The sequence below is a fragment of the Brassica napus genome, chromosome A6 (genome assembly GCF_020379485.1).
Source record: "Brassica napus cultivar Da-Ae chromosome A6, Da-Ae, whole genome shotgun sequence".
Lineage (NCBI taxonomy): Eukaryota > Viridiplantae > Streptophyta > Magnoliopsida > Brassicales > Brassicaceae > Brassica > Brassica napus.
This window is the reverse complement of record NC_063439.1, coordinates 26042265-26061631: the sequence shown is the minus strand read 5'-3', so window position 1 is coordinate 26061631 and position 19367 is coordinate 26042265. Positions and strand designations below refer to the sequence as shown.

Sequence of the window (19367 nt, the reverse complement as noted above, 5' to 3'; positions counted from 1 at the left end):
GGGAAGAAGGCGAGGATCTGCAAATCCAACCTGAGATTGTCCATCCTCCACTGCAACGCACACATACTAGATGTCAGAAAAGCAAGCCACAACCATAAAAAAAAAGCATAAAAATACGAGATTTAATGTACCCAATGTCAATAGTGGTTTCTTCAGGCTGAGGAGGAGGTGGTGGAGCGGTGTATCCAGATTGGTAAGGCTAGTAAAACAAGTTAAATGCCGTCAGATAGTGTAACTTTCCACAGCTTTCAGACATAATAAAGCAGTTGCTGAGCTTAAGTTCCAACCAATTCAGTGCAATGCAATATCTTAAATCTTTTACTACGTACATAACTTAACCTTATGTGGGAAACTTGCATTCATCTATCAAATATATATATGCATAATCATACTTACATTTTTGCTTTTGTCTATGATCATTATGCACTTTGTGGAAAATCTTGCGCCACAAGGAACCAAATTAAGTCTATAAACCTAGAGATTGCGAGAGAAGGTAAAGAAACATACCTGATGGCAAATTTCGCATATGATGTTTCCCTTTTCATTGCACCAACGCTGAACACATTTTCTGTGAGCATACTGGTAAAAAAACATAAAAGCTTTTGGTCAATCATCGGCCATTTTTCAATCTCAATAACAATTAACAAGACTTGTCCGCTCATCATATAAGAAAAAAACATATATATGTCGGTAATTTTTCCCTAAATGAGACGATGATGAACACACACAATACCTTGAGGCTGCCACTGCAAGCACAAGGGCTCTCGAGAGTCTTGATAGGGCACTCGTCTTGACAAATACGGCATTCCGCAGAAGCAATGAGCGGCTCATTCTCCTGATCCTCGTCCTCTGAAATATCGATTGCCTTATCATTAACCACCGTCGTCGACTCTTCTCTTATATTCTCGACCTCCGCATTAACTGGCGGCGATGGCACCGGTGGCATCAGTCCATCTACATTGACCACCATGTGACTGCTCTCTGTTGACAAACCTATCATTCCTCCAACTCCTAGTCTACGAATTAAAAATAAATAAAAATCCAAATGAAAACACTTAACGAGATTATCTTGACGAGAAAAAACACAAACACGGGAGAGAAGAATATTCCAAGAAAATCACCTGCGAAAATGGAAAGGAATGTCCCTTGGTTAGTCGAGAAAAAATGAGGAGGAAGGACGAGAAAGTTGCTGTGCGCCTTGAAACTTTTTCCTGAGGCACAGATCAAAAACTCTTCACAAGATTTTTCCGCAGATCCAGCGAAAATAGTAAATGGCTTTTTATAGCGAAATTAAAATGAGAAAAGATATTATTACAAACGACGTGCGGACACAAAGTTTAATGGCCGTTGACCAAAAACTAATGTAGTCATTACACAGAATAAATAAGTGTGTCTATTGTAAAAAAGATACTTTGCCATGCTGTAACGTGAACGACGTGTTCCCTGTCGGATAACACTAGCTGTTCTTTTTCTTACAATTTTTTTAATCTTCGACGGAGTTAGTATGATTTATGAATCATTTTTTCTCATTATTGGCACCTAATTCAATTTAAAACTAATAGGCATAATTATTGACTGGTTATAGAAAATAATTATGCTTAGATTATTTGATTACATGATTGGGAGAATATCTGTCGTGTAAGATTAATTTAGTAGTGAATTAGATGCATGACCATAAGTAATCCTGCAGTCTATAGAGTTATAATGTTAAGATATACTCCCTCCATTTCAATAAGTTAGATGTTTTAAAAGAAAAAAAATTATACCTATCTTTGTAAAAGGGAGAGTATTATACAACTTGAAAGGAAAAAAAATTGTCAACGAATTGAAAAAATTTAGACAAGATAAAATACTATTTTGTAACTTATATTTGACAAAAATGCATTGACAAAAACAATAAACGATTAAACTAGTACATCATATATAAATCTATAGAAGAAAGGAAAAAATAATTGCAAACTTGAATAATTCCACGAGTAAGACATAAGTTCTCATCATTTCAAACTATATTTCGAAATTTTATATAATGCTTTTTATAATACAAATGTTAATAGTCTAAACCGAACTTGGTGCACAAGAAAAGCTTTCTAAAACATCGAAATCATGCATACACCCTCCATTACAATACAGAATTACTTTCCTACGCCCATGATTCCCAGCAATTGCTAAGCCGTTGTTGATAAGTCACTCGGACGCTGCTCGCTCAAGAACAGTTTATACGGAACCTCAAAAATGGAGAAAACTTTATGATCACAAGCTTCTAAAGAGACGAGACTCATGTGAAAACCGGTTTGAACCAAGGTCATCTAATGCGGCTGACTATGTATCGACCTTTCTCAAGGTCGTAAATCGTTTTCAGCTGCGGTTTTCTCCACTTAGATATCAAACATACCAAAACTGTCATCAGGATTGGTACCCCGATGAAATATAGCAGCGTCTGCGAGTCGATACCAAACAGAGCATAGAACCAATGGAGGTGACTAGAGGATGCGTGCTGCGAGGTCGACGCTTCAGTTTGTAGAATGAATGCACCTAAAGCCCAATCTAGCGGTATATCATCTCCTGCTTGATTCGCAAACCCGACTCTGCATAAAAACAAAATAGTTTTCTTGATAAAACCGTTGATCTAAGTCTTCTGTTTAAAGTTCTTGAATATACCTTTCATCATCAAGAGGAACACCGAGAGTATCGTGAAGCAACGATACAATATATGCCGATGAGAAACAATACCGAAGAAGATCCTCTTCCTCGAGTGACGGATCTTTTACTCTCAACTTTGACCAATCTTCTCCACAGAATCTTTCTCCAGCCGATATCATATTAGACAGCCACGACTTTTCTCCCAACCCAAAGAACTGGTATGAGAAAGTAAAAAAAAGACAATGTTCATCACACTCTCCAGAGTAAAAGGTATGTGCATTGTGGTGTTTCCTTGTTGGTTCAATTGAGTTATATACATTATACAAGCAAGAAAACAGATATGAGACAACTAAGGTACCTTAGAGGTGTAGAAGAAGTTTTCTGTAGCTAAAAATCTTCCTTGAAGCTTAGGCGTGAACGTTGATCCAATAGAGCAATGCTGATACGAGCATTTATCTGCACCCAAAGGTAGAAATCTATATCCATTAAAATCAATAGAAATGAATGGAGATAATGAAACTCTAGCAATAAAGATAATGTTGTACCATTTCCTTCTTGCAAGATTGATAGTGCAGCTGAACGACACAGTGAGTAATTACCCACAGCTTGGAAAGAAGATGCGAGTTTGCTTTCTTCAGCTAAAAATCCAGATAAATGCTTTTGTGTGATTGTATCGAGGTTGTATCCTTTAGGAGCGCAAGGGTCTGCATGTTTCCCTTCCAGTGTAGGTTCCACAGCTTCAAGAAAACGAAACACTGTATGAGTGGGACTGAAAATACACTTTGCTAAAAGCTCTAATAACCTTAGAAAAGTTCACCCACTACCTGAATTACGGTCTCTTGAGACAAGCGAACCCCATAATTTCTCATGTGCAGCGTTCTACAAGGTCCCAAAAGTTAATAGCATCAGAGACATTACCAAAAGATAAGATCCTCGAGATCAAAACTACAGTTAGTCTGTGAAACTTGTTCCAAAGACATACTACTCAAAAAAGAAAATGTACCTGCCCAAAGTGAAGGAAGCTGTGACTGTAGAGACTGTAAGAAACATTTCCAAATGATACTGTACGTGAGAACTCAGAAGGCATAGGCTCACTTGACACAAACGTCACCTAAAAGAACATACAAACCATCTATCAGCTCTATCTTAACTCTCACAACACGCCTCAGAAAAGAAACTAAACCTGAGCAGAAGCTCCACCAAGCTCAACAATCCCAGTCGTTTTAATCGGATCACCACCAAGTGAACCAAGAGCAAAGTTCGCAACAACCCAAGCATACACACCTTCGTCAGAACCTGCCAATAATCAAAACATAACAAACACATTATAACAACTCTCAGTTACATAAAAGGGCTGTTCGTTTGGTTGCCGCAGGTACCGGCGGCAGCGACAGCGTCAACATTCTGCGTCAACTTTTGTTCGTTTCGTTGACGCAGGAAGCTGCGTCTGACGCCGTCGTCTGAACGCCGCGTTCCGCGGCTGACGCCGATAAAACCTGCAGTCACGATATAATATGCGGCAGCGTCAACGGCAGCGTCAGCGTCTGCGAAACGAACAACAACTGTTTTTATTGACGCTGTCGCTGCCACTGACGCTGACGCCGAAACCTCCGAAACCTGCGGCAACCAAACGAATCTTTAAGAAACTCACCAGAGATAACAGAGGCCCATTCATCTCTAAACAAGAACCCAGAAGATCCAAGAACTCTTCTCACAACCCCAAGAATCTTCTCCTGTACACTCACCTCAAGCAACCTCATCCCCGCCGTCGCCATCAGCCTCACTTCCGTCTCCACCCACATCCCCCTCGGAACCCTCCCTTTAGCGAACTCCACAAGCTCCCTCAACGCCGCGCTCGCTCCCTCGGGATCCTCCGCGTACGCCGACAAACCCGGATGCAGCTTCAAGCTCGCGTAATTCGCTCCCCGGAACTCGAAAACCGGTTTACCCGACTCGATCCGGTACCCGAACACGTGGATCCGCGTCCCCGTGCTCCCGCCGTCGATCACGACGCTGTAGCGAAGCGATCCTCTCCCGCCGGAGGATGCAATCGAGTAGCAGACGAAGAGGAATCCCAATACGGTGGCGATCGAAGCGACGGTGAGGAAGAGATTCGATTTCGCGTGTTTGGAATTGGATTTGGTTAGGGTGTAGATTGAGGAAGATGATGATGATCGGTTCGAGGATCGGATCTGGAACTTAACCGGATCCATATCTGATTTGTCCGGTTTAGTCTTCACCCTAGCACGGGTATGCGATCGTCGCATCAACAGTTCATGAGATGTTGGAATAAATCAATGTAACGAAATATACAAATATTGTTTTTGTGTGTTTTTTTTTCGAATTTTCTGGTTTTTTGAAGGTTTTTTTCAACCGAGAAGAATGGAGATAGAGAGGGACGCCGTGTAACTGCGCCGGTGAAGCTCTCCGCCGCCCTCAACCTCCGATGTCGTACTCGGTTATGCAGTTTTTTTTATTTAAAGAAAAAATCAAATGTAAGGATATAAATATATAGAAAATAAAGTGATCGTTGTAGCGCGTTTTACGATTTTTTATACCTAAATATTAAACTCCATATCGGGTCGAATCGGGTCGGGTATATTGTGCATATCACGTAAACTACATATCGGATCGGATCGGGTCGATAAATTTGCTCATTAATTTTGCTGCTCGGTGTTTCTTCGATTATATTGTTGATCCGTGCCTTGTTTCTTATGAGTTATAACGCTATGATATGACTGAACACGCGAGAAGAAACAGACCCAACGAGGCTTTATCCTTATTCCGTGAACTTGATACTTGAAGCCTAATGAGTCCACTTTTCTGAGTGTTCTGTCTTCTTGTTGGCTTACTAGGATCGTTAGATTTAGGGTAATGGATACATGATTAGACTAAGAAACTCGGGTTCTGTAAGTATGTGAAAATGAGAGAATGAGATCTGAAGCTTCACATGAGTTTTTCTCAGTGGATGGTGTAAAGTCTATATCGACTAAGCTTCACAGAGCATTAAATGATATTGCGTTTGGATTATCGAACACTCCTCCTGGGACGATGTTTTGGGTTGTTAAGAATCTTAGGTTATGTAGAGATTGTCATAATGCTCTTTCTTATATTTGGTATAAGGAAAGTCCTTACAGATGTTCAAAGGCTTCATCAGTTTGAAGATGGTAAATGTTCTTGTGGGGATTTTTGGTTGACCTTATCCACACAAAGAACAATATTTTTGTTGATTCAAGCAATCTTATCTCCAGGTGAGTATCTAATTTGTCACATTGTCAACACAAGGTACAATACTTGTTATTTAAAACATGTATTGTAGAATCAACTTGGAAAAAATTCATATTGCTCGGCGATTCATGTATTTTGCAGAGATATGCAGTACATAATAGACATACAATGGTGAAAGTGTTCAAATTACCAGAAGTTAGTAGTTCAACTGGAAAAGACATTTGGTCACTGTGTCGGAAATCCCCATTTTGAATAACCGCTAAGACGAAACTAATATTACATGGTGTAGTTTTAGATCCGTGGAGATTACGTCCTAATAAAAAAAGTGTCCAAGTTACCTTTGGACTCTGATGCTTGGTAATAGCAAGTTAGTAAGCAATAGACCCACGAAAACTGTGTTTTGCTTCTTGTGTGTGAATAAATTATAGTTTTGCTAAATGGTTATCTATATTTTACAACTTTATATTATGTTTTCCTTTTCATTTTTAGAGGTAATGAAAGATGAAATAATTCGTTGACTTGATGATCTACAATATCATCAACTTAACACATTGCACATCACATCAGTAATAAGGAATGTTACAGTTCAGCTATCGTCTACTTTTAAAACACTTGTTACATTGGAGCCAAGAATGTCGGCAGCAGCTCCAGACCAATAGAATTCCGTGTTTGAAGCTAAGTTGCAATCTTCTTCTTCTTCTTCTTTTTTTTCACTTTCCAACTGTCTATTGTACTTTTTTTAAAAGTATGCTAGATCCATTTCTAGTTTTAGTGGAGGTCATCGCTTATTGGACATTAATGAAATATAAAAATCTAAGTTAAATTATGTATTAATGAATTATGATTTATTATTTTAATTAAAAACACATTTTAGAATGATTTTCAAATAATGATTGAAATACGGTGGGATTTCTTTCTAAACTTTTATTTATAAATTTGGTTTTGTAATGAATGTTAATTAATTTAAAAATATAAATAAATAAATATGGACATTGTTTAATATAAAAATTCATTTGTTTGATTTTAAAATTAATAAACCAAGTAAAATTTATAAGTTCCTTATGTTCCAAATCAGTTAAAATACATACACACATAATATTTACTGTTATTGGCAATTGAAAAATAAAAGCACTTGACAAAATTTGGCATGAAAATGAAATGCATTGTCCTTTAATGTTTTTGTAGGTGGATATACCAAAGTTCACACAATGAATAACAATATGAATTTGCTTTGTTAATCTCTATGACGACATTGACATTTTTTTTGATAAATTTGATGTTTATATTTTACTCACCTGAAAAAATATTTAAATAAAACCAAGAAAATACATGCCATTAGATAATTATGCATTAAAATTAAAATCATAAGAATTATCCTGTAAAAAAAAAGAGAATAAGATCATCGAAAACGTGCTTCAGCCTATTTTACGTGCATCAACAGAATTCTTCATCGCTTCTCTCTCTATTTTTCATCAAAAGGAACTTCTATTTTATAACCTTTTATAAAACCATAGTAAAATTATTAATCATTAGATTAGATAAAATATGTTACAAAAAAAAAAGATTAGATAAAATATAAATGGGATTAAGAAAATAATTGGCCAGTTACGAGGATATATACGAACAGAACCTTCAAGTACCTTGTATCTATCCAACAAGTGGGAACGTTACGACTTCAAATTAAAAACCACACACCATGTCCACACGTAATCTCATGTCGTTGTTCAGAGTTTTAAGGAAAAACAGAAACAAAATCTCGTAAATATACATCCATTTAATTTCACATAAAAGGGATATACGCCCAGATTCGTTTGATGTAACTGTCATTAAACTAAAACACATACAAGGAAAGAGATATCTCTTTTCACATTCCTCTGATTTTGTTCCCCTATATATATTCATCAATAACTATCTCAATCTTACAAACTCAAATCTCCAAAACTACAATCAATCTTATTGAAAATGAAGCTTCTTCATGCATCACTGTGTTTGATCAGTCTTCTCCTCATCTTGCCTTCGATCTTCGCTGCTTCTTCCTCTGAAGATTTCGATTTCTTCTACTTCGTCCAACAAGTAACTAAACCGTTATTAATCATCCTCTAATCAATATTGTTTATAGTCGTTTTTAAAACATTTTCTAATATTATTGTATGATTATAAAGTGGCCAGGATCATACTGTGACACACAGAGGAGTTGTTGCTTTCCAACTTCTGGCAAACCAGCTGCTGATTTTGGAATTCACGGTCTTTGGCCTAATTACAAAGATGGAACTTATCCTTCTAACTGTGACAACACTAAACCATTCGATTCTTCTTCGGTAATAACATCTTGAGTTCATATCTACACTTAATTTTGAGTGATCCGGTTCGATTGTAGTTGAGAACCGGTTTAAATTCTCAACACACGGGTCTTTTGATTTGGTTTGGTACAGATATCGGATCTGATCAGCTCAATGCAGAAGAGCTGGCCGACACTAGCTTGCCCCAGCGGCTCAGGCGAGACTTTTTGGGAACACGAATGGGAGAAACATGGTACTTGCTCCGAATCGGTTATAGACCAACACGAGTATTTCCAAACCGCTCTTAACCTTAAGCAGAAAGCCGATCTTCTTGGAGCTCTAACCAAAGCCGGTACGCTTGAATATAATTCCCTCTTTATGTCTTGAATCGTTTTAAACCCGGATATGTCTAATGATCTAATTATTTTTGGTGTAATACATATAGGAATCAATCCGGATGGAAAATCTTACAGTATAGAGAGCATCAGAGACTCGATCAAGGAGTCAACGGGTTTCACTCCTTGGATTCAATGTAACACTGATGAGTCTGGCAATAGCCAATTGTACCAAGTCTACCTCTGTGTTGACCGGTCCGGTTCCGGTTTAATCGAATGCCCGGTTTTCCCTCGTGGAAAATGTGGAGATGAGATTAACTTCCCTTCTTTCTAATAATCTGTTTTCTAGTTTCTTTAATCTATTGAATCGAATCGATATCTTGTTCATGGAGATTGGTTTCGTTATTATAAATTTATAATTGATGATGTAATAAAAATTTATTAAAACCAAGATTGTTCTCTGTTTATTGATTAACTAGTGTTACCCCCATGCTATGCATGGGTTAATTTGCTGTTTTAAAAATTATTTGATCGCTGACATAATTGTAATTAAAATAAATATTACTTTAAAATATTATATGAACAGTGGCACATAATTTTAGAAGTAACTGCACGGAAACAAAGAGATTGAAGTGGTAAAAAATTAGCATATTAATATAAAATGATACATGTTTGTAGTTTAAATATTTATTATTCAATAAGAGATCACCGACATTTTATGTTAATTTACCTAACATATATTTTTATAAAGCAAACATTTGAACATAATTAACCCGTAATATTTATTTTAATAGTTTGTTGAATTTATAAAATTAAAATTACAACATTTCTTTGATTTTTACTGAGCTACAATGAATTGTCCAGCAATAAATGATTAAATTCCAGCTACAATAAATATTAATTAAAGTAAATTCACCTTTGTATTCCGAAAAGAAAAAGCTCCATGATACATCCGTTGTAGTTTTATGGTCGAACTCAATTGAAGTGGTGATTGCTGAAAAGTAATTGATTCAACAAAAGAAACATTAATTAAGCAACAATATTAAGGAGTAAAAAATAGGTAAAACCTTTTCTGTCATGCCAAAACCTGATGCTTCCATTTGTCCCCTTTGACTGACTGAAAATTCGCTGCGTGTGAGTGTAGTCATGGCTTTCCACGAAATTTTTTTTTATTATGCTCCTTCACATCTCTCAAAACTATTGCTTCAAGAGTCTGTAAATCATTAGATTGAGAAAGTTTCTAAGTTATTGTAATAGTCAAAAATAGAATCTCTTCAAAATCAATGTACACGTATCTTGCCATAATTCTACTGTATCGATCTAAAATCTTGTCGATAATGGATTTCTAGATATTAATCCATGTGATAAATAATAAAAGCTTTGAATTGCTGCAAAAAAAAAGATCATGAACCCTAACCGTAGATATGAAAATGGATAATGGAGATTGATAAAAATAAGGGAAAAGAAAGCACAAAGTAAATCATTAGATCAGAGTTTATATAGGCAAAATAAACAGTTTGAAGTCATGATCATTTAACTATAAACGTGGATGTGATATTTTGAGAAAAAATAGGATAAAGTTGCTGAAAATTAGGGGTTGATGAGAAATTTATTTTAATCAATTTTTTCTTAAAACATTTTCCACATGTCAAATTCTGATTTGTTAGGTGACTTGTGCTTTAGTATATAAGGGATTCGTCGTTTATCCCCTATATATTAATTGAGGAACATTTGAAAAGATGTAACCTCAATTTTGTATTAATTAAAAGAGGCCCCAATGCATAGGTGGCACTCAATTAGGTAGTCAATTATATTCAATTGAAAAATAAGTAGGTCCACATTCGATTTTTATATATTGTTAGATACATAAGTTGGTCAAACTATATGATATAATGATATGATATGTTATTTTCTTTCCTTAAATAAAACCTACGGAATTACCATAAATGACTAATATATATATATGACAATCAATGATTTTAATAATAAAGATTTGATAACAATTTATATCTCCTCCATCATTTTTTGTTTAATTTTATATTATTAAAATAAATTAAACAATCAAATTAGCAATAAAAATAAAATTTAGATTTTTTCGTATATGTTATATTTTGAATTTTTAAAAACGACAATAAATGACTAAAACTATTAAAATTATTATGTTAAAAATTAATGATCAATGGTTTAACATTTTTATTATAAGAAGATACACATGATTTTAAAACCATATGAGTAAAAAATATCATTTAATAATAAAATAAATATATATATAGATTAAACACTATATACCATAAGATTACATAAATATTTTAATATTAAAACTTTCAATGAATTTTCAAGAACATTTATAAATTATAAACTTATTAAAGATTTCAGATTGAAAATTTTGTTATCGATGATTTAAATATTTTGTTATAAAACGATATGAATGATCATAGAACCGTATGATTATAAATTCTTATTTAATAAATAACTATACAAAATATATTATTCTTAGAAAAATAGGTTGGTCCATCTTAACTTATATTACACTTTTTATTAAACTAACTATCGAATTGATAAATAACGTACCAAAAAATGTTTTGCAATTTCCTTAAATAAAAGCTACGAAATTACCTAATATGATTAACGTATATGTGAAAATTAATTATAATGAATAATAATCATTTGATAACAATTTTTGTATCTTAGTTCTTTTTTTTTAATTTTATATTATTAAAAGATATTTAAAAATCACATTAAATATATAATAAAAACATTTATATTTTTTCTTATATGTTATATTTTGAATTTTTAAAAACGTCTATAAATTATTAGAAATTTGAAGATCTCCACTCTGAAAATTTTGTGATCAATAGATTATTTTTTTGTCATAATAAGTTACAAATGATCATAAAATTGTATTAATATGAACTTTTATTTAATATTATAAGAAGATACACATGATTTTAAAACCATATGAGTAAAAAATATCATTTAATAATAAAACATATATATATAGATTATACTATATACCATAAGATTACATAAATATTTTAATATTAAAACTTTCAATGAATTTTCAAAAACATTTATAAATTATAAACTTATTAAAGATTTCACATTGAAAATTTTGTTATCGATGATTTAAATATTCAGTTATAAAATGATATGAATGATCATAGAACTGTATGATTATAAATTCTCATTTAATAAATGACTATATAAAATATACTATTCTTAGAAAAATAGGTTGGTCCATCTTAACTTACATTATATTTTTTATTAAACTAACTATCGAATTGATAAATAGTCTACCAAATTTTTTTTTGCACTTTCCTTAATTAGAAGCTACGAAATTACCTAATATGATTAACGTATATATGAAAATTAATTATTATGAATAATAAATATTTGATAACAATTTTGGTATCTTAGCTTTTTTTTTTAATTTTATATTATTGAAAGATATTAAAAAATCCCATTAAATATATAATAAAAACATTTATATTTTTTCTTATATGTTATATTTTAAATTTTTCAAAATGTCTATATATTATTAGAAATTTGAATATTCCCACTCTGAAAATTTTGTGATCAATAGATTTTTTTTATTTATAATAAGTTACAAATGATCATAAAATATAACGCATATGAATTTTTATTTAATAAATATTCAAACTAAATAATATATATATATATATATATATAAATACTAATGATTTAAAGCAACAAGATTGGCTGATCAATTTAGTCGTCGAGTTGAAATCTTTCAAAAGTATGTGAAAGACTAAAGTCAAAGTAAATATAGATTTAGAATAGTAGTTATATTTTACTAATCGAAATACCGAAAAAAACCGAACCGAACCGAAACCAACCCGATATCCGGATTGAACACCCTTAATCCAAATGAAGCCAAACTATTATTTCATTCTCCAAAATATAATAAAAATAATAACTTAATCCCGCGCAAAGCGCGGGTCTTATCCTAGTATATTGTAAGCAAAAATCATCTATTAACTATGGTTGATTTTAGATTAGGAAAGTTTTGGATTATAGTATTAGGAAAGGTATGATTTGGATTATTAGGAAAGTTTTGGATTATAGTAAATATTAAATATTGAAAATATAACTCATATATTGAACAATTTTTGGGATTGTGGTTTTATTTTTCGAAAGTCTTTATGTTGACTACTGTCTGGTTTTAAGTTACTTTTAAAAGTGAATCTACCGATAATATTTTTATAAATTCGGTATATCTTCAAAAAAAAAAAACACAATAGTCTACAACGATGATAATGCCATCATCATCAACATTGACGGTGATTCGAGCCGTTGCCATCGAGGGATTAGCTAACCTCGTTAACGAGGATCGAATATAGAGATGTCCTTGTCAACACCAAGGTTCAGATTGCCTAGGAATGTGCAGTCGTCGACATTAAGGACCCCAACAGTGTCGAGATTGACTAGTAATGTGCAGACGTCGACACCAAGAACCGTACCAGCCTCAAGATTGACTATGAATGTGTAGACGTCAACAACAAGGACCGTAGCAGCTTTAACACCAACGAGCAATGTGCAGACGTCGACACCAAGGACCACACCAGTGTCGAGATTAACCAGGAATGTGCAGACATCGACACCAAGGACCGTACCAGCTTCGAGATTGAATAGGAATGTGCAGACGTCGACATTAAGGACCGCACCAGCGTCGAGATTGGCTAGTGATGTGCAGACGCGACACCAAGGACCGCCACCAGTGTTGAGATTGGCTAGTGATGTGCAGACGTTGACACCAAGGACCGTTCCAGCGACAAGATTGGCTGGTGATGTGCAAACGTCGACACCAAGGACCGTACCAGCATCAATCACACCAAGGACCGCACCAGCCTCGATACAGACAAGGAATGTGCAGACATCGAACGTCAGGACTGAGGAATATACAGACATCGACACCAAGGACTGCACCAGCGTCAGGACTAACGAGGAATGTACAGACATCGACACCAAGGACCGCACCAGCATCGAGATTGGAGAATAATGTGCAGACGTCAACACCAAGAACAGTACCAGTCTCATCACTGATTACCTATGTGCAGACATTGACGAGAACGGTGCGAGTATCGAGCCACAGAATTGTGCTAGCATCAACATTTACGTCCACTGTACATGGGAGGAGGCCAGCCTCGAGACGGACGGTGGAGACATTGCCACAAGTAGTGATCTCGGAGAACGAAGGAGAGTGTTCCATATGTTTAGAGGAATGGTCGGATGGTGAGATGGCAGCGGAGTTGCCATGTGAGCACAAATATCACTTCCGGTGTGTAAAGAAGTGTTTGATTATTAACTCCACGTGTCCTCAATGCAGATACGAGTTGCATGTTTAAAGGTGAAAGAAGTGGTAATTGATGACGACTCTAGTGATTCTGATTCAGAGGAGAATTTTTAAAAATTTTGTAATTGTATTTTTCTTTTTTTTTTTTTTTTTTCTCATAGAGAGATGACTTTCACTTTCTTTTCTTTTCTTTTTTTGTTCCCTTCAGTCTAATCTTTAACTTAGACATCCTGAGAACACACACTTTCAAAGCAGTTACCCATTACATGACCTAACAGAACATTTCCCCCAAGCCTAATCTTTTGAAACAAAAACATGTAATACCAGTTCATTGTTAAGCAACTTTACTTCATAAATTAAGAGGTTCACATATCAAATCCCAACAACCATCGACAACTTCAACGAAACTTAATGATCTAAAAAAACATTTCCGCAATCTAATATTCATAACAAAAACTCTATACAAGCTCAAGTGAAGTGTCATGTAATAATATCTCAAGTCCAAAACTTTTGCAATTCAACACTCAAAATCTCAGTAAAGAGAGCATAAAAAGCTTAATATAGAGTTCTGCACTTGAGTTTGTACACATCTTCCAACATCCGTAGACAACTACAACATAACTTTGAGTTCTCAAATACATTCCTCCATGATCTCACTAAACATTTCCCTAAGTCAATACTAGCTCAAGCGAAGTGTCTCAAAGTACAAAAGAGAACACAAAACAAGCTCAACACACACACAAAGAACGAAACCCTTTTACAATCTCCTTTCAACAGACCTAAGACGAAGCTCCACAAGCCAAAGGTTAAACTGTCCATCACTAACCTTCAACATCTCCGACAAGGGCATCAAGATCCCGTGCTCCTTAAGCAACCTATGCCTCGGCTTAATCTTCCTCTCCAAGCTAAACGAAAAATACTGAGGAAACCTCTTCAGCTCCTTGACATCTCCACGCATCTCCTCCATAAAGAACTCAACTTTCGGAGCCAAATTGTTCTCCACGCTGTACGTCAACAACGCCGGAGACCTCACCACCATCTTCGCCACCTCATCCCTCGTAAACCCCAACCCTTCCTCAAGAAACTCGATTTTAGGGATTAGAGTTCGCTCCACGCTCGAAACCAGCAAAACAGTGTTCCGCGAGGTGACAGTGTCGCGCCCCACGAAGCCGAGGGTTTTGAGGAAGGCCAAGGCGGGACGGAGCTGGAAGTCTACGGAGGAGATGAGGAGGCGAGGGCAGCGGGTTATCGACTTCGGGATGTCTTCGTCGGAGAGGTAGATCTCGTCGGATAAGAAGCGAAGCACGGGCAAGATGTCGGATTCGGGGTCGGAGGTTAGCAGATCGGGGAACATGTCGAGGATCCGGCCGACGGCGGGTCTCGAGAGACCGGTTGAGGAGAGGAGGGTTTCGACGGAGACGACGGTGGAGATTGGGGCGGCGCGGAGAGAGGGGTTTACTCGGAGGGCTTTGTGAGGGTCGACGTTGAGGTCCTGGAGGTAGATGAGCTTCTCTCGGAAGAGAAGCCCGGTGTCGGAAGTTTCGCCGGCGAAACATCGGGTTCTCACGGCGGAGATAAACGGCGGCGGGAGAAGACAGCACCGTGCAAACATCATCAGCGAAAAAGGTTCTTTTTTTTTTTGTAGTTCAAGCTGAGTGGATAACTGATGGAGTAAGGGTAAGATGGTAATAACAATATATATATATAACATTTCGAAACGGCGTCGTTTGCTTTCAGAGTTTTTTAGTTTATTCTTCTCGAAGCTTAGTAGATAAACGATGGATAAAGGATAAAATGGTAATAATAGGTAGATACATCGAAACGTCGTCATCTCTTGGTTTAAAAGAAACATTTATCTTTCCTCTTGAAGCTGGAGTTAGGCATGGGAAAAATACCAAAACCGAAGAACCGAATTGGAACCGAACTGAAATACTCGAAACTAGAATCAGACCAAAACCCTCAAATACCTGAACGGTTTATATATTTTTATATTTGAAATAACCGAACCGAGAATCAAATGGATACCCGAATATATAAAATATTAATTATATATATAATAGTTAAATATATATTTTCAATTTAAAGATCTGTTAAAAGTATCCAAAAATAGTTGAAGATAACTAATTATTATAAAATATCTGAATTATTCGAAAGTATTCAAAACTATCCGAATAATTTTATCTGAAATATCCAAAGTAATTCGAAATATTTGAAATTCTTATCTAAATCATCCTAATTATCTGATATGTTACCCTAAATAATTGATATTTATCTGAATTACTCGACCTACCTTAACCCAAACTGGAACTAAATAAGAATTGGATATTTTCCAGATATTTTCCGGTTTTTAGTTTTACTATCCGAACTGAATCGAACTGAACCAAAAATAGATCAAATAGTAAATGGATTCTGTAGCCTCTACCCGAACTATCCGAAGTCCGAAATACCCGAACCGAACCAATATCCGCTCGGGCCTAACTGAGTAGATAAACGATGGGTTGAGGGTAAAATGGTAATATAATTTTTTTTTTTTTTAATTGATTATAATAATCAATCTGTGTTGTTCGTCTTCTTGTTTGTCCAATGGGATCCCTATTCTCAAGGAGCTCTATCAGAAGAGCGTAATTTACGGAGTCTCATGTAAACCGCATTCGTCTTCTTCTCTGTCTCTCTTTCTACCTCTGCTTTTCATTCTTCCTTCTTTTTTTTCTTCTCCTTCTTCTTCTTCTCTAAAGAGCTCCCTTTTAATACCTCCCCTCATGGTTAGTATCCGCTTGGCGTTTAAATTTGCTTCTTTAGGTAACTTTCCCCTTTCCTTTTTCCTCACCCATTCAGATTCCCGATTAGGGTTTTCCAAAACGTTTGTAAAGGTCGCATTTTTTTTCTTCTTTGTCCAATTGGGTGATTCGTTGAATGTGTGTGTGTTTTGTTTTGTTTTGGTTGGAACAGGATGGGAAGGGTGAAATTGAAGATAAAGAAGTTAGAGAACACAGCAGGGCGCCAAGCCACGTTTGCTAAAAGGAAAAATGGGATCTTGAAAAAGGCTAGCGAGCTTTCTGTTCTTTGCGACATTGATCTTGTTCTTCTTATGTTCTCTCCTACTGGTAAACCTTCCTTATGTTGCGCTCAACGAAGGTAACTGATTGTTCTCTAGAACATAATGTCTCTATTGGGTTTGTGTTCTGATTTGCTGTGGGTTTTTTTTTATTATTGTTTCAGTAGCATTGAAGAGGTGATTGCAAAGTTTTCTCAAGTAACACCAGAGGAAAGAGCAAAAAGGTTTGGCTGATTCTTTTTGAGATTCTTTTCGATATGTTTCTTTCCGCTTTGTTCACTTGTTTGGTTTTGAATACAGGAAGATCGAGGGTCTTGAAGTAAGTTGTTTCACACAATCAAAACAAAACTCTTAATTTGATTTTGATTCTGAGAAGCTTGTTTGTTTGTTTGGTCCCTGATTCAAATTGTTTTGTCTTTTGAAAGCTCAGACCTTGAAGAAAACTTTCCAAAAGTTGGATCACCATGTAAATATACGAGATTTTATATCCTCTAGGTGAGTAGGAGAAATAAACATTTCATTAACAAAATCATTAGCTTCATAATCTCTAACATGATTTTTTTTTAACTTTCTTCTCTTTGTTTTGTTTGCTTTTTCTTTCTATGGTTCCAGTAATCCAACAACCGAGGTATTATTCATTATAAGACTCTATTTTTTTTTTTCTCTTTTTCTACCGTTTATGAGATTTTGCCAAAGCCTAGAATTTTTCTAAAACCGTATTTGTTTCAGGACTTGAGTACTCGAGCAAGGATTCTGCAAGATCGAATTTCTGAAATACATGGAAGATTACGGTAAAAAAAAAAAGATATTTCTGAAGTTGATGTTCCTACGTTGTTCTCATACTTGTTTGTATCATGTTCTGCAGTTATTGGACAGAGCCTGATAAGATAAACAACGTTGAAGACTTGGGACAGCTCGAAATCTCGATCAGGCAATCCCTTGATCAGTTGCGTGCGCATAAAGTAATCCTTTGTTTTAGAAACCTTTTCAACATAACTTCATTTGCAGAAAAGGAAAATTCAAAAACTTCTTTTTTTTTTTGGTTGATAGGAACATTTTGGACAGCAGCAACACGCAATGCAAATCGAAAACGCAAACTTTGTTAAAGATTGGTCAACCAGCTTGGTAATTTACTCAGAATGATTTCTTCTTTGATTTCTCATTCAGAACAATCTGAATCTCAAATCTCTGACTTATAAAACTTTCAGTTGCAAGATGGGATTCAGATTCCTTTGGAACAACAGCTTCAATCTATGCCATGGATTCTTAATACCAACACAACCAACATTGTCACTGAGGAACACAACTCAATCCCACAGAGGTTAGTGAAAAAAAAACTCTCACTTCTTTCTTTCTAACTCTGAATCATATCTTAACCAAAAATAATAATAATTGTGTATACTCTAAAGGGAAGTTGAGTGCTCAGCGAGTTCTTCATTTGGGAGCTATCCAGGATACTTTGGGACAGGGAAGTCTCCAGAGATTACGATTTCAGGTCAAGAAACAAGCTTTCTTGATGAGTTAACCAACGGACATTTGAAACCACAAACAATTACTCAGCAGCAGTTCACAGATAATAGCGTTATCCCATACATTCCCAGTCTGCAGAACGATCTGAATCATCACCAAACGTTGCCTCTTCCTCTTCCTCATCCTCCTCCCGTTTTTAACTTTCCAATGAACCAGAGAGAGTACCATATGAATGGATTCTTCGAAGCACCGCCACCTGGATCTTCTGTTTACAACAACACTGCTAACCAGGCAAGGTTTGGTTCTAACAGCAGCTCCTTGCCTTGCTCTATCTCCATGTTGGACGAATACTTGTTTTCACAGGTAAAAGATACATTCTTCTCTTCTTCAAACATCATCAAAATCTAAACCTTTGAAGTGATTCAAGATGGGTTTTTAGTTTTAACATGATTTGATATTTGTTTTGACGTTCTTTTTATAGATGCAGCAACCGAACTGAGAGAGAGAGATTTGATGAATGATGATGATACAACATCTTGTTGAAGAAGTCTCCAATGTTTTTTTTGTCAGATACAGCGAGAAGAAAAAGGTTCTGCAGAGTTCTTAAGTTGGTTCCAAGAAGAAGCAAAACCAGTGGTGTGAATGCTGCTGGTAGATTGCAACAATACGTGATTATTAATTTCTATACATAATTTCTCCATCGGATGAGAGAATCTGGGATTTTTGATGAAAAAAAGACAAGAGAGGTTTCCCCTTTTTTTTTGTGTGTTTCCGGCAGATATGTTTAGTGTTGTCTTTGGAGGCTGTCAAAGTAACGCCGTGACGGCCAGAGATGAGAAAAATCTCTCTCCTTCCCTTCCTACAAAACTGTAGTTTTTGTGTCTTTTTTTTTTGTTTTTTCTACCATTCATTCTTTGTAAAACAAAACAAAAACGATGTTTATTATTTCAGTTAAAAACATAACAAATACATTTACATGTATATATAGCTTTTTGTCTTTGAGAGCATTGCCTCTTTTGTGGTGTTGGTTTCTTTTCGTTATGCAG

General features: G+C 35.4%; 5 protein-coding genes across 9 annotated transcripts in view; 2 read left to right on the top strand and 3 right to left on the bottom strand.

Annotated features, from left to right (window-relative positions):
- The window catches only part of LOC125610036 (E3 ubiquitin-protein ligase MARCHF3-like), a 1357-nt gene extending 207 nt beyond the window's left edge, over positions 1–1150 (bottom strand). The window contains exons 1-5 of the mRNA XM_048781691.1: positions 1122–1150; positions 734–1011; positions 508–579; positions 132–199; positions 31–50 (exon numbers count right to left, since the gene is read on the bottom strand). Of these exons, the coding sequence (XP_048637648.1) occupies positions 31–50; positions 132–199; positions 508–579; positions 734–1000 (427 nt within the window). The 5' untranslated portion in view covers positions 1001–1011; positions 1122–1150. The remainder of the gene's footprint in view (positions 1–30; positions 51–131; positions 200–507; positions 580–733; positions 1012–1121) is intronic.
- Positions 1151–1977: 827 nt separating this feature from the next.
- Positions 1978–5169, bottom strand: LOC106369327 (probable apyrase 6). The gene is made up of 8 exons (XM_013809468.3): positions 4292–5169; positions 3824–3936; positions 3644–3751; positions 3465–3519; positions 3186–3377; positions 2999–3096; positions 2659–2855; positions 1978–2585 (listed from the first exon to the last, which is right to left on the bottom strand). The coding sequence occupies exons 1-8, from the start codon at positions 4905–4907 to the stop codon at positions 2303–2305; spliced, it is 1662 nt and encodes a 553-aa protein (XP_013664922.2). The 5' UTR covers positions 4908–5169; the 3' UTR covers positions 1978–2302.
- A 2511-nt stretch (positions 5170–7680) lies between these two features.
- On the top strand, positions 7681–8949 carry LOC106365436 (ribonuclease 1-like). The gene is made up of 4 exons (XM_048781269.1): positions 7681–7941; positions 8031–8186; positions 8301–8499; positions 8593–8949. Exons 1-4 carry the CDS (start codon positions 7831–7833, stop codon positions 8814–8816), a joined length of 690 nt encoding a protein of 229 aa, XP_048637226.1. The 5' UTR covers positions 7681–7830; the 3' UTR covers positions 8817–8949.
- A 5388-nt stretch (positions 8950–14337) lies between these two features.
- Positions 14338–15476, bottom strand: LOC106369326 (transcription termination factor MTEF1, chloroplastic). The gene has a single exon (XM_013809467.3). It carries the CDS (start codon positions 15409–15411, stop codon positions 14554–14556), a length of 858 nt encoding a protein of 285 aa, XP_013664921.2. The 5' UTR covers positions 15412–15476; the 3' UTR covers positions 14338–14553.
- Positions 15477–16356: 880 nt separating this feature from the next.
- On the top strand, positions 16357–19302 carry LOC106369323 (agamous-like MADS-box protein AGL30). Of its 5 annotated transcripts, none has more exons than XM_048781267.1 (12): positions 16357–16595; positions 16746–16931; positions 17019–17075; positions 17152–17170; positions 17282–17340; positions 17458–17479; positions 17581–17642; positions 17717–17813; positions 17902–17976; positions 18060–18172; positions 18261–18684; positions 18892–19302. In XM_048781267.1, exons 2-12 carry the CDS (start codon positions 16747–16749, stop codon positions 18961–18963), a joined length of 1185 nt encoding a protein of 394 aa, XP_048637224.1. In that variant the 5' UTR covers positions 16357–16595; position 16746; the 3' UTR covers positions 18964–19302. The 5 variants fall into 5 exon arrangements, with proteins under 5 accessions (XP_048637224.1, XP_022543674.1, XP_048637223.1 ...); XM_022687953.2 differs by having other exon boundaries at positions 17282–17346; positions 17464–17479; XM_048781266.1 differs by having other exon boundaries at positions 17016–17075.
- The last annotated feature ends 65 nt before the right edge of the window (positions 19303–19367 follow it).

Bases quoted from the DNA above. Each gene is read 5' to 3' on its own strand.
- LOC106369327 (XM_013809468.3), bottom strand. From the start codon at position 4,907: ATGCGACGATCGCATACCCGTGCTAGGGTGAAGACTAAACCGGACAAA. The intron at 3,378-3,464 runs GTAGTGGGTGAA...GTTTTCTTGAAG, and splicing joins CTCAAGAGACCGTAATTCAG to CTGTGGAACCTACACTGGAA. The intron at 2,586-2,658 runs GTATATTCAAGA...GTTTTTATGCAG, and splicing joins GTTCCTCTTGATGATGAAAG to AGTCGGGTTTGCGAATCAAG.
- LOC106365436 (XM_048781269.1), top strand. From the start codon at position 7,831: ATGAAGCTTCTTCATGCATCACTGTGTTTGATCAGTCTTCTCCTCATC. The intron at 8,187-8,300 runs GTAATAACATCT...GGTTTGGTACAG, and splicing joins AACCATTCGATTCTTCTTCG to ATATCGGATCTGATCAGCTC. The intron at 8,500-8,592 runs GTACGCTTGAAT...TAATACATATAG, and splicing joins TGGAGCTCTAACCAAAGCCG to GAATCAATCCGGATGGAAAA.
- LOC106369326 (XM_013809467.3), bottom strand. From the start codon at position 15,411: ATGATGTTTGCACGGTGCTGTCTTCTCCCGCCGCCGTTTATCTCCGCC.
- LOC106369323 (XM_048781266.1), top strand. From the start codon at position 16,747: ATGGGAAGGGTGAAATTGAAGATAAAGAAGTTAGAGAACACAGCAGGG. The intron at 16,932-17,015 runs GTAACTGATTGT...TTATTGTTTCAG, and splicing joins TTATGTTGCGCTCAACGAAG to TAGCATTGAAGAGGTGATTG. The intron at 17,977-18,059 runs GTAATTTACTCA...TAAAACTTTCAG, and splicing joins AAGATTGGTCAACCAGCTTG to TTGCAAGATGGGATTCAGAT.